Raw genomic sequence first — 14111 nt, 5'->3', positions numbered from 1 at the left:
TTTGTCTGAGGTGATAAAGGGCAAGGTGGACCGACCACGTCTCCAGTTCCTTCTCATTGCTGCATGGTCTGGGTCAGAATTATAAGTGCCTGCTTGCATGTGATGCACTTTAAAAATACGCAGTTGTACATAATTAGTTTTACAGTTTGTATCATGTTTATAGTAGTCTTTAGTAGTTTGATAGTTTTAGGAGTAGGAGCGGGACTATTTTTGGGGAAGGTTTTGTTCTCTTTGAATGCCTCCCCATATCTACATGCGGTGTGACAGGGTCAGACCTGATGGCTACAGGAGAGTAGTAGAGGGGGGTCTATATTAGCCCCAGAATGAACAAATCCCTGTTCCCTGGGTGATCCAGCTGGGGCTACTCCGGGGCAATTAGGTCAATTAGGCCAGCTGAGGCCAATCAAGGAGCTTGCCCCAGCAGTTAAAAGCCTCCCTGTCAGGCAGGGGCAGCTGGAAGGGAGTTAGGAGAAGAAGCAGAGCGGAGCGGAGGAGAGCTGCTACAGGACTTGGAGCAACCACTTCCACATATTACAGCCCCAAAGGTACCAGAGACAAGAGGGGGGGTACCTGTCTGCCTACGGCCAGGGACCCAAGGCACAGGCCTGAGGGAGAACCCCTCCCCACCCAGTTCCAGGAAGCAGACTGCGAGCAGTGGGGCCAAAGACAGGTGACCCAGGGAAGGGAGTAAGTCATGGACTGGGCAGTTTGAAGACTACTCCACACAGGGTCCCTGGGTCGGGGCCCGAGGCAGAGGGCAGGACCGGGCCCCCCCCTGCTCCCACCCAGGCACGCCATAGTCATAGCCGAAGAGGGCACAGTACCCACGAGAGGGCTAAACTAGCCGCCCGCGCCACAGTGGGTACTGGACTAGGCTGAAAACACAAGGTTTTTAAAATCTGGACTTCCTGCCCATGTGCCTTGTCAGTCAGCAATGAAGTTCAACACTGCCTCTACTGCTTTGGAGAAGCCCACATTTCATTCAGGTGCAATATCTGCCAGTCCTTCCCAAACTGCAGGTGCAATATCTGGTAGTCCTTCCCAAGCTGTACCTGAAAATGCCAGGCTCTCCGCCTCCAGAAACACCTCATGGAAGTGGCCATGAAACCTCATTCAGACCCTGGCCAGGCACTGTCATCTGTACATAGGCATGAGGCTGTCAGGCGTACGCCTCTAATTCCGGAGTCTAAGGCCAGCACCGGTGGTACCACCACTATGGACCGTGCAGCAGAGCCTAGTCATGATGTAAGGAAGCATGCACATAAGCATGGCAATAAGTCTTCCTCTTAGCCTAAAAAGGAGAAACTCCTTCCATGAGTTCCAGTTACAGGGACGGAGTGCTGTAAAGCATACAAACACAAAAACTAAAACTAGGAGCAATGGTCTCAAGTTGCCATGGGAGAGGTGTAGTTTGGATATTAGGAAAAAATTTTTCACTAGGAGGGTGGTGAAGCACTGGAATGGGTTACCTAGGGAGGTGGTGGAATCTCCATCCTTAGAGGTTTTTAAAGTGTGACTTGACAAGCCCTGGCTGGGATGATTTAGTTGGGGTTGGTCCTGCTTTGAGCAGGGGGTTGGACTAGATGACCTTCTGAGGTCCCTTCCAATCCTAATCTATGATTCTTCTATGATTCTATGGAAAAAAACTGCATAAGTAGGCGGATCATCTCTTATCAACTGTGGACCCGCACTCGCAATCAACATCAGTGTACATCAGAGCCAGAGAGCATCTGCTTTGGGGAAGACCATTCCTCTGGTTCTGGGGACTGAGAAAGTGCCCTTGACACACGGGAGGTTGGGAAATGCACCAGAGCTCCAGGAAGTGTTTGTCTTGGAAGAGCAAAGGTCCCCATGCCTTCTGGGCCCTCTACTTCCAGGTAGAGATTATCTTGCACTAAACATGCCACATCTGAGGCACTCTTCATCCCCCGCTCCATGGTGTGCACATTTCCACTGGCTCCACCAGTGGAGCCAGTCTTTGAGTTTTCATCTTTAGAGGACTTGGATGAGGGTCAGTGACCATCCACTCCTCCCTGCCTCTACGAGGACCAATAGAGACCTTCTACATCGTGGCAGTATCCTCCACTCCAGGTGCCGTGGAACTGCTGGCTTCCTGCACTGTGGGGCCCTCCTCAGCACTCTCCAGATCTGTCCTGCTAGCCCTATTGGGGATCCTAGTCCCAGTATCATCCCTCGGAACCCATCCTTTCCATCAGGGAGGCTTTGCCTATTTCACTGTCTCAGGTGCCTTCGAGTAGATGCTCGGAATGGGTAATGAAAGATGAGCTGTTCAGTCCCACTCTGATGGTACCGCTGTAACAGGAGAGATTCCCGTCGTCCTTTCCTGATGCGGCAGTAGCTTCGGCATCCCCCGATCTCCTGATTACTACTGCCAATTCCAGGATCTCCTGTGTAGAGTGACTGGAGAACTTCACATTCCCCTAGAAGAGATCCAAGACACTCAGCATAAACTGATTAACTCATCGGGGCCAAACAGAGTCACTCTACCAATCAACAATGCCATCACTGAGACAGTTTGCACAGTTTGGCATATGCTGGCCACATGCACACCTACCCCAAAGAGGGAAGGGAAAAATATACTATGCACCAGCCAAGGGGACTGAGTTTCTGTTCTCACTCCCATCTCCCAATTCGTTTGTAGTCCAGGCAGTGATGGAATGGGCTATGCAACAGCATTCACACACCACACCATCTGACAGGGAGGGCAAGCAACTGGACCTTTTAGGCCATTAAGTTTTCTCTTCAGCCAGCCTTCATTTCAGGATTTTGAATTATGAGGCGTTACTTGCCAAATATAACTTCCTGAATTAAAACAAATTGGAGGACTTTGTCAAGAAAGTGCCACAACAAGAGTGGACCCACTTCCAAGCAATAATTGAGGAGGGGTAGTGATGACCTCGCTCCAGTCAGCAGTAGATGAAGAAGGAACCTCATTGCACTCAGTAGCCACTGGCATCATCAGGAGGAGGGAATCATGGCTCCATTCCTCTGGTTTTCTTAGGGAGGTATAAAATACCATTAAAGACCCTGCCGCTTTGATGAATCATGTCTTTTCAAACAGAAAATGGACAATTCCCTCCACACTTTCTAGGATTTGAGAATTACACTCTGTTCCTTGGGTATTTACACAATGGCACCAAAATGAAAATTTCACTGCTCGCAGCCTGCACAGCATTATAGAACTTCCCAGTTTTTCTATTAATGACCTTATGACCCACCAAGAAAGGGTCAGAAGACTCAAAGATTTCATCCTACAAGACAACCCTTGCAATCTTAATCCTCCCAAGTTCAACTCCCACAGAAAAAGATATTTCTGAGGAGCCCTAGAGAGCCATCAACCACCTTGCCTGCTGACATACAATCATCCCACCCTCTTTGGGGTCTCTAGCTCCAACCTGGTGTGCAATAACAACAGACAAGTAGATGCTAAATGTCATTCACTGTGGCTTTACGACCAAGTTGATTATGCTACCTCATCCAGAACTCCCTCCCCATCCTTCCTCAGGGATCACTCTCATGACAGCATCCTCACTCCGGAGGTGGACTCCTTAGTACAAAGATGGATGATAGAGCGAGTTCCTCCACACTATCAAGGGATTGAGTTCTATTCAGCTTACTCCTTGTACCCAAAAAGAAGGGCAGGTGGAGACCAATCCTAGATCTGTCATCTCAATCACTTCATCTGCAAGCCCAAGTTTCGTATGGTCATCTTAGCAGTCATCATCCTGTCGTTAGAAGAAAGCATGTGGTTTACATCTCCCAATGTGCAGGACACTTATTATCACATAGACATACATCCAGCCCATAGACAGTTCCCAAGGTGTATGTTAGGTCCTCAACACTTTCATTTGGACTCATCACTGCTCCAAGGGTCTTCACCAAGGTTTTCTCTGTCATGGCAGCCTACCTCATTATGAGGTCCTTGTATTCCCCTATCTTAACGACTGGCTTCCAGCAATGCGATCCAAAAATGAGCCCTGAATTTCAACCTCCATGTTTCTCAGACTGCTATTCTCCCTCAGAGTCAGCATCAATGTCAAAAAATTAACTTTGGACCCCACACGGTCCCTAGACTTCATTAGGGGCCTCATTCAACTAAATCACTGCATGAGCATACCTAACGAGACAGATTCCAGTCTCTGTAGGAACTCATAGCCTGAGTAGTCAACAGTCCTGTCCTGGCCAGGACTTGCCTCCTTGGCCATATGGCCTCGTGCACATATATCATCACCTTTGTTCACCTCCACCTTTGCCTCCTGATTGGCTCCAGAGAGTTTACTCACCCATGTGCCATGCATGGACATGATGCTGATGATTCTCCCATGGCGCACTCTTCCCTCCAGTGATGGACAGAACCATGGCAGATTTGTGCAGGGGTCCCCTTTCTCCCATCCTCCCTGGACAAGAGAATCATCATCGACGTGTCCCTCATAGGGTGGGGAGTGCACATGGGAGATCACCTCACACAGAGAACATGGACCCCATGAGAATCCAGATTGCATATTGGCATCTTGGAACTCAGAGCTATAAGGAAGGCATGCCAAACATTTCTCCCATCCATTCATTCACATCATGTTCTTATCATGTCAGCAAACACTATCGTTATTTACTACATCAACAAACAAAAGGGCAAGAACTCAACTGCTCTGTGTGCGGAGGCGGTCAGTCTATGGGACTGGTGCATCACCCACAAGATCCTGTTATCTGCAGCCTATCTTCTGCGGACTCAACGTGATTGCAGACTTGCTCAGCAGATGATTCATGACAGATCATGAGTGGGAACTCCATGACACCGTAGTTAAGTGCATCTTTAACCAATGGAGAACTTCAACCAGGGACCTCTTCGCCTCCCCTGCCACGAATAAGTGCAGCACACACCGTTCCAGGGAAGGTAATGGTCCCCACTAACAAGGCGATAACTGCATTCTCCACTGGTCAGACCAGTTCAACTATGCTTTCCTCCCACTACCACTTCTGCCTCGAGTATTCCACAAGATCAGGCGGGAGAAAGCCATGGTCATCCTGATTGCCTAACTCTGGCCCAGACTTTTCTGGTTTCTCAACCTTACCCAGTTACAGATAAGTAACCTTCTCACCTGTAAGTGTAGGATTTAAACATCTAGTTTAAAAAATAGAGACAAAAATGAATGCTGGATATTAGAATACATTTTGGGCAAATTATTTTACCTCAGAACACATGCTGAGAATCGGCAATGGATGATCTATACAACGTAAAGCAGTCTGAACCAAATAGAAAATGTTTGTGCAACCCAAAGGAAAGAGAGAATTTCAAGTCTGTTTTATCTGATTATTGTACTAAATAACTGGCTGCGGTATTATGTGGCTATATTGTGAAAATGGAAGCAGACGTGCAGGTCAAATCCTCTTTAAAGTAAATGAAAACACATCAGCTGGATAATGCTGCTTTATGCAATTTGATGACTATCATTTCCAAATACAATATGGAAAAGAATGAGGGCTACACAGTACAATTTTAAAACACGATGCACATTCTATAAAGCTATAGAACAGCACTCTGATTTGTATCTTAAAAGCATGATGAACTGTCTAGCATTTAGCACTGTTACTTAAAAAAAACAAACAAACAAAAAAAAAACCTTTATGAAATAATATACCGCATGTGCAATATCTTTGTTCCTCTTCCCCCTTGAAATTTATCAATTTAAGAAGAAATTTCAGGTCCCTTTCTTTGTCATTTTAAAATACACAAAAGGGAATGCCTTCTCATACCAGTGAAGAAATTTAACTACAAAATTATTTTGGCCCTGGAATTAACTTGGCTCACATTCTGTAAACTGCTTTAAATTATAAATCTTGCAATGTGTAAAAGAGAGCCTACAAAGTATCTAAAATGAGTTGCACACTATGGCTAAACAGAGAAACACAATACTGTGAACATTTTAGTACATGAAATGCAGATATCCTGAAAAATTATTGCTATAAAAGAGCATTCTGACATTTGATAGGGATTATTTGCAAGTGACTTGCTCAGCTGTATTTAAGAAGACATTGGATGAACTGCTTTATTATTTATACAGTCCACATAATATTACATGTCCTGAATTTTTACAGCAGATATAGGGGAAAATTCCACTTGTAAAACACGAAAACAACACATTGGGGAGGACACGTGGGGCTATTTTCAATTACTGTTATATATTAATATAATAATCTACTTTGAAATAAATTATTTTAAATTATTTTAGTTCATATCTACAAAAATAAACATTTTGTTTGCATAGTGTGATCAGAGCGGCATCATAATGGTTGTAACAAGCAAAGCAGTTTTAACAGAGTTTAAGATACAACAGAAAGCCTAAAGTGTGCAACCTTGCGGTTTGCCTAAGTTGCCTCACTTTTCATGTGACCACCCTGAAACTGCAGAAAATCAGAGGTTAATCTTAACATTTTTAAATATTTTTCATGATATTCAGTTTCTATCCTCTCACTTGACTCACTGGCATCTGAAGTGAAGAGTTATATTCCTTTAATAGGACATTGAATTGTATATATTGAATATAAATAAGAGTATTTATTATAAAATATATCTGGAATATTAAATATTACTTTATAATACTTTCATCAATGAACTTAAATTTAAAATAGAACAGATAATGACAACTAAACAGATCTTGAGATCATTAGATAGAAGACAATGTGGAAATGCAAAGTACTATTTTTACTTAATGTTATGTTGAAAGTCCCCAAAAGGCAGCGTGATGTTTAATGAATTCTTTTGGAAGTTTTTTATTTCTGAATAAAATACCTTGCCAGATTCATTTCATGAAAACTGCCACAAGGAGAAATTTCATCAGATATTACTTTAGACACTACAGAGAATAAAGAAGTACTGTACTCTGCTCTAAGTAATCATGTAAAGCTGTAAAAATATAAAGATTCTTACTCTGACCACAATTCTCTGTCTTATGCTACAAAAATAGAGCAGGCATGTAATTTCTTTTTTTCAATAAAGCTGCAGGGCTTTTTGCCAGAAGCAGTAGAATGAATTTGGCATTTTATTACAAAAACTTCCAACTTAAAATTATCAATTAAAGTAGGACAACTTACAGAATTGTCTCTCAACTAACTTGTCATGAAACAGTCATCCCTAATGAAAAAATACTGATAGTAATTTAGTTTTTACAGAGTCACTTTTGAATACAATGAGGTTGTTGCAAAGGCTTATGGGCACTTACCTTAAAATGTCAAAATGACAGTTAAATGATCTGCAACTTTCACTTTTTAAAAATCCATATAATACTATCTAATTTCTTGTGTTTACTGCTTTTATTTGCCAGTGAATGTTATTACTCAGCATGTAATTCCCAAGTAAAGCTCTAACAAGTAAACAACTAAAGAAAAACCAAAAGAAAACCTGTAAGGGGAGGAAAATAAATTTGAGATGATTTAGTTCATCATCAATGTCTAAGGGTTCTGCATTTGGGCACTTATTTGCCAAAAATTGAAAGTAGTGCTATTTGGCATCAGAACAACACAGATAAGTTTCATTTTCAAGGTGTTTTGCTGTATTTATTAACCTCACACTTCATGTGTGCATCCTACTACAACAGTCTGCCTGGCTTCACCATTGTGAAAGAATTAGGAACAACATGAAGTTAATTTCAAGAAATGCTGATTTGAAAAATCCTTTTTTTTGTTTATACTGCTGACCTGCCTTTCGAATCCAACTTTTACTGGTAAATTTATATCTAAAGTTTAAAAAAAAAAAAAAAAATCAAACAAATCAATGACAATCACTATTCAAATTAAAAAATGACTACATTATATCAGTTTTATTAACCTTTCTACAACTTTGATATCCTCTGGTGTTATAATGACCAAATGTGGAATTTTGAAAAACAGCTAAGGGAATTAGATGCCCAACTTTCATTCACTTTCAGTGGGAGTTAAGCCTCTAACTCCCTTTCGTGCTTTTGAAAATCCCAATTTTCTTCTAGTTTGCTAGTTTATGCTGATAGTTGAACAGAAAAGATGATTGTAGATTTTTAGAAAACTTTACAAACTGAAGGAATAACATGTAGATACAATCAAAAATATAGAGACCAGTCCAAGGAAAGAACAAAGACTTGCATACAGAAGGAAAAAGAGGCTACTAATTATGGATGTGTAGTTTTGAGAACTACTGAATAATTGGATTTGTTCAGAACGCTCTGGAGGAGTGTACTGATATGTGTACACATATGCTTTTCCATTCATAGCTCTATTTCTAACCAATGTTTTGCTTGATATGTAGTTGTAAATTAGCAGTAATTTGTATGTAATTTGAAGCCACTAAATAAGTTGCAGTTTTGGACGAAACTTAGCTATCCAAATATTCACATCACCTTTTATGTATTCTGTCACTTTAATGAGACCATCATAATTATTCAAACTGCTCTACTAATTACAATGAAAGGTGTTAATTTGTAATAAGATAATAAATGGGTCATGGATTTTTTTACTTTGTCTCTCACAGTGAAAACCAAGAAGTGTCTTTGTTAAGTTGATTTTAGTATTTTGCTATGAAATTAAGACCGAAATACTTCTGGACCCCTTTACTTCAGAGAAAGTTGCCAAAAAGTGGGAAGTCTGCAGAGGCTGCCAACATCGTGCTTCAGCTTTGCAGCCACCTAGGAATTTGCGTTCTCCTCTCTACTTGGATATGAGAGAGGAAAAGGTTAGAGCTGAAAAGAAGTGAGGCCACAATTAGAGCTGGGCAGATAATGGGTTTTTCAGATAATGGGAGTTTTGAAAAATAAATGGAAAAAAAAAAAAAAGTAGTTTCAGCTTGATCCAAAAACAGTTAAATTTTTCAGTGCATAGAAATTTAAAAAATAAAAATTAAGTTGAAACTAATATTTTGATGTTACCGAAATGAAAAATTTTGACAAAACATTCTGGTAATGTCAAAAGGAAATGTTTTGCTCTGACCTGAAAATTTTCATTTTAGACTTTCAGGCATTTTGACGAAAGCAAGCAAACAGTACTGGAGATGGGGAAGAAGAGGTGTTCATGGTGCCTCCCACATAAGTTACGTTTAAAAAAAGGTGAAACAGCTTCAGGAAGAGAGATTGAAAAAAGCCCCATCTCAGAATATCCTATAGCACAATGGCTAGGGGGAATGTGAGCCCTGGTCTATACTTACCTGGAAATTTGACAGCAGTCAACGGGAGTTATGCAAGCTATGCAGAGTAGCTTGCGTAACTGCCATCGACTGCTGTGCTTCTCTTCTGCATGCTGTCTTCACTGTACTGTGCCAACGGGAACCGCGTTCCCGTCGATGCAGCGCAACGCCACTTGAGGGGGTGGATTTACTGCGTTGACTTCCTGATGGATTGAGCGGTCAGTGTAGACCCGCTCAGTCAATCCAGAAAGATCAATCTGATGGCGGTGACTTTGCCACCATCAGTATAGACGTACCCTGGGAATCCCAAGTTTAAATCCCTTCTTCACATCAGGTAGGGGGAGGAATTGAATCTGAGTCTCCCTATCTCCTATAAGAGAACGCTAACCATTGGGCTAATGCTTATGGGGGGGAAGACACCGTCGTTCTGAATTCTTTGCTTCTTGTTGTGAAAATGTGTCTGAAAGTCAAAAGAAAAAGTTTCATTTTGACATTACCAAAGCATTTTGACTTCTTTGGTTCAGCCAAAATTATTCACTTGACGTGAATTCACAAATAGTTTGTAGACCTGAAACTGCATTTTCTGATAAGTAAACTATTCATTCAAAAAATTTCGTCCCGCTCTAGCCATTAGTGCTTTGCTTCCAGTTTACGTCGACCTAACTGAGCTTGATAAATTTATGGAAGGGATGGTATGATGGGACAGCCTAATTTGGCAATTGACTGATCTTAGATTACTAGTGGTAAATATGCCCAGTGTCCTATGAAGGGATGTTAAATGGGGTGGGTTCGGAGCTACTACAGAGTATTCTCTCTGGGTGTCTGGCTGGTGAGTTTTGCCCACATGCTCAGGGCTTCACTGATTGCCATATTTGAGGTTGGGAAGGAATATCCCCCCAGGGCAGATAGGCATAGGTCCTGGGTTTTTTTTGCCTTCCTTTGTAGCATGGGGCACGGGTCACTTGCTGGTGGACATCTGATGCAACTTGCCTACTACACTGATTTAACTTCACCTCCATGAGAGGTATAAGGTCAACGTCAACGTAATTAGGTCTGTGTAGTGTCAGTGTAGGTACTGGGCTGCTTACAATGACTGTTGCTGCCTTTCAGAAGCCATCCCACAATAGCTCTCACGGATAGTTAAATCGGTACAGGTGCTTATGGTGAGGACAAACACCACCAACACAAGGACATGCACAAGTGATTTAATTACTTCAGTGGCTGTACTTCACCATAATTTAGGTCAACATAATTTTGTAGTATAGAGGCACCCTTAGTCTCTGCCCATATCATCTGTGCGAGTGAATGGTACACAGGGAGAGGGAAACATGCAGGAAAAATTCTCTCTGGATTACTGCCTGTGGGGCCTGGGTGCATGGGCAGTTTCTTGGTCACAGGAACTTATTGTCCAAATTTTATACAGTAGATTTAATCGAGTGGATTAAAACTAAAGTCACGAACTGAAGGTCATAAACCCTTTTACTTTACAGAAAATAAATTGTCTTCCTTCCTATCTCTCTTTAGCAGTCTAGACATGACGTTTAGTAATTTGGAATGAATTGTAATTTTTTTCAGTTGTACCTTACGTTTCATAGCAGATGTCTGTTTAAGGAATTTTAAATAGAAGATGTTTCACTTATTTTTCTACTTTGTTTATTGTGACACATATCAGTGAAAATATTAGTATTAGAGAAAATGTAAACCTTTAAAGCTATATAAATAAAGTGAACTTATTTTTGGCAAGAGCTAATTTCAAAAAAATATACTTAGCAAGAAACAGAGTTAGTAAAAAGATTAAACTCAACTTTTAATCATAGTAGATCAAATGCAGCTGTGCATGTTGTAGATTGATATACATGGGGGTATGTGAGTTACAAACTTACTGAAAAAAAGCTTGTTATGTAACAGCTTAATTAGCCCTGGTCTGCACTACAGAGTTAGGTTGACATAAAGCCACTTAAAGTCGACCTTATTATGTCAGTGTGCACATTACAGCCTGGCTCCCACTGATAAGTGCACTATTACCCCGGCATAACAATTCCACCTCCACGAGAGGCATAGGGCTTATGTGGATGTAGTTAGGGTGGTGGAGTGTCTGTGTAGGCACTGAAGGTTACTTAGAGTGGCTGTGGACTGTCATTCTTGTTAATTTCATACCTTCATGCTGGAGCCATGAAATTGACAAGAAAGCCTGGCTGATAGCTCGCCCTGTTGCCCAGGGCAAGTGGGGGGCTCCAGAAAGAGCCCACCTGCTCCCCACTCCAAGCTGGACTGCTGCCTGGGATCCCCGCTCCAAGCCAGGCTGTCCCTCAGGGGCCAGGCTGCCCGCTTCCATCCTGGTTGCCCCCCGGGGTCCCGACTCCCTGCTGCAAGCCGGACTGCTGCTGGGGTCCCGTCTCCCTGTTCCCCACTGGTAGCCCAGCTGCACCGAGGCCCCCCGCTCCCTACCACAAGCACGGTTGCCCCCCCAGGTTCTCAGCCCCTCACACTGCCCCTCTTAAATTGGTGGAAGCGCTGCTGGTGAGGACATGAACCGCCACAATAATTACTGTGGTGGCAGTAAGTCAACCTAACATAGGTTGACTTAAGTTTTTAGTGTAGACATGCCCCAAGTCTTTGTAATGAGTTAAAATATTAAGAGGCTACCATACAGAGCACATTGTTAAAAATTAAAATTAGCGTATCAAACATTTTCAGTTACAGTTCAAATCTACAGCTACTTTCTTCCTTTAGGAAATGGAATTAGAGCAAGGAAGTTTAGAGTACAATACGGTATAAGAAATACGGAATTAATCAAATATGCTTCACTTCAGCAAACAGTTTAAATGCTGTGGGTTTAATTCTCAGGGTACATCTACATTTCAATCAAAGCTGTGATTGCAGCTCAGGTAAGCATGCCTATGCTATCTTTAATCTAATGGGTATGGCTAAAAATAGTAGTGAAGACAGAGCTTTGTGGCCCAGGAGCAGGCTAGCGACACAGTACGCGCCCAGGGTTCTGGATAGACCTGTACAGCCTATGCCACCACCTCCTGACTGCTGTTTTTAGCTGTTAGTTAGATTCTAGCTATCATAGTTATGCCTTCCGTTGCAGTGTTAGACACACCGTCAGTTACAATGTCCAGCAGCATAAAGAGACATTATTTACATTTATGCTCTAGGCCCCTCGTTGCCAGAGTAGCATAAAGGCACCGTAAGATAAATAAGAATCACACTCCATATCATTTTTCTTGTTTTCCTTTTGAGTACTTTTTGTCCATATTACATACAGATTTATTTACCAGCAAATTATGTAGAATGATTTATATAAAGCTATTTGTTTGCTGATTATCTTCTGAAATATCAGTGTCAAACAGGATCAGCATTCGTAATCCACCATACATTGTGCAGTTCCAAAATCTGATTTTCCATGGCATTTAAAAAAAGAAAAAAAGAAAACAAATGAAACTCATTTTTCTATAACCTTTATATAATATTTCATAGACTATCAATGCATAAAATGTTCAGATACCAATTTTAGGACATAGAGCCATGTAAATCACTGTACATATCAATCCATATTCAGGATCTGATTCTGCAAAAACGTACATAAATAACAAACTTTACCCATATGAGTAGTTCCAATGACTACTGAATTCAGTAGGACTACTCACATGAGTCAAGTCACTCATGTACATGTTAGTAGGATTGGTACACTAACATGCCATATTTTTGGGTCCCTCAGAAGTGCTTATGCTTCATGTGTATTATTGGCTATTACTAGGAAATCTATTAATTTTGTTATTTAAATCACTATAAAGCTGTGCATATTATGTGGAAAATCATTCTCGCATAGGAAACACATTTTTGAACTAGTGGTTATTCCTTGTGGTTTTATTGCACTTGAATTTATAAACATTTTCAGGAGTACCAAGAATTCTTATTTTATAGGTGTTAGATTATATATTTTAAAATGGTGTTCATTGGTCTGAAATATGAGTTTTCGTTTAGAAGAGGATGATGTTTCAAATAGTACCTAAAACCCCCCAACAGTTTTGCTTTTTCAATTATTTGCTTTACACTGAGAGAACTTTCAGATGAGTGTATAAACTCTGAGTTGAGTATCTTGGAAATGAGTGAAGATTGAGGGATTACTGCCATGTAACACCATTCCCTGTTAAACTATCCCTTATATGGCTAAAAGCATTCCTTTTGATGATTTAACTGGAATTTTAAGACAGTGAAGACATAAGCAGTTCAATGAGCAGCTTATAAATAGAACTTCTGGATGTTTACTGTGAAATCAGGAAATACTTTAAGGAGATAATATTGCATGAAACTTAAATTAAAAAAACAACAAAGAAAAGTTAGGAATAACTGGACTATGATAATTCATATTTTAGTAGTGTAAATCATTATAAAAAGTTAGGCAGCCAAACTGCCTTGAAAAGACTTCTACAGAATATAGAGTAAGATAGAAGTCCTTACGATACAGTATTTTTATGTTTGTTTCATGTTGATTTTGGCAACTTTTTAGAACAAAATGATTCTTGGTCATCTTATTTCGATTTGACAGATGTTAATAATACAGTCCAATATGATCTTTCTGTAATTTTTTTTCATTTTGAACTTCTTCAGATTCCTTGACTTTAAACACATCTCAATTTTCTCTTTATACATCTTCCATTCCTTGCCAATAGTGTTGCACTTTTCTATAATTTCGGAAAATCCTGGAAATCAGATCCAGGAATCATTAAAGCCACAGAAGAACAAAAGAAAAAGGTAAAAATACTGCTGACTTTTTTAGGATGATGGGGGAAAAAAATACCATGTCCTGTTTCAAGGATGAGTTGTGTGTGTTTCCAAACGTTTAGAGTAACTTTTGCAGTTTAGCACAGGGAAATAAGAGTAAATTGTTGTGAAACAAAAGCATAGCAATATCAAAAAGTTGTTTTGGCCTTAATCT

At 40.8% G+C, this 14111-nt stretch overlaps 1 protein-coding gene across 1 annotated transcript in view; it reads left to right on the top strand.

The window, feature by feature from the left end:
• The window catches only part of ZDHHC17 (zinc finger DHHC-type palmitoyltransferase 17), a 119232-nt gene that overhangs the window by 75892 nt on the left and 29229 nt on the right, over positions 1-14111 (top strand). The window contains exon 11 of the mRNA XM_067559908.1: positions 13803-13927. Coding sequence (XP_067416009.1) covers positions 13803-13927 — 125 coding nt within the window. The remainder of the gene's footprint in view (positions 1-13802; positions 13928-14111) is intronic.

Source organism: Emydura macquarii, unplaced genomic scaffold (genome assembly GCF_026122565.2).
Source record: "Emydura macquarii macquarii isolate MOO-44397 ecotype Brisbane River unplaced genomic scaffold, CSIRO-AGI_Emac_v2 contig_2205, whole genome shotgun sequence".
NCBI classification, from domain to species: domain Eukaryota; kingdom Metazoa; phylum Chordata; order Testudines; family Chelidae; genus Emydura; species Emydura macquarii.
Note: the sequence above shows the minus strand (reverse complement) of the source record. Positions and strands in the feature narration are given on the sequence as shown.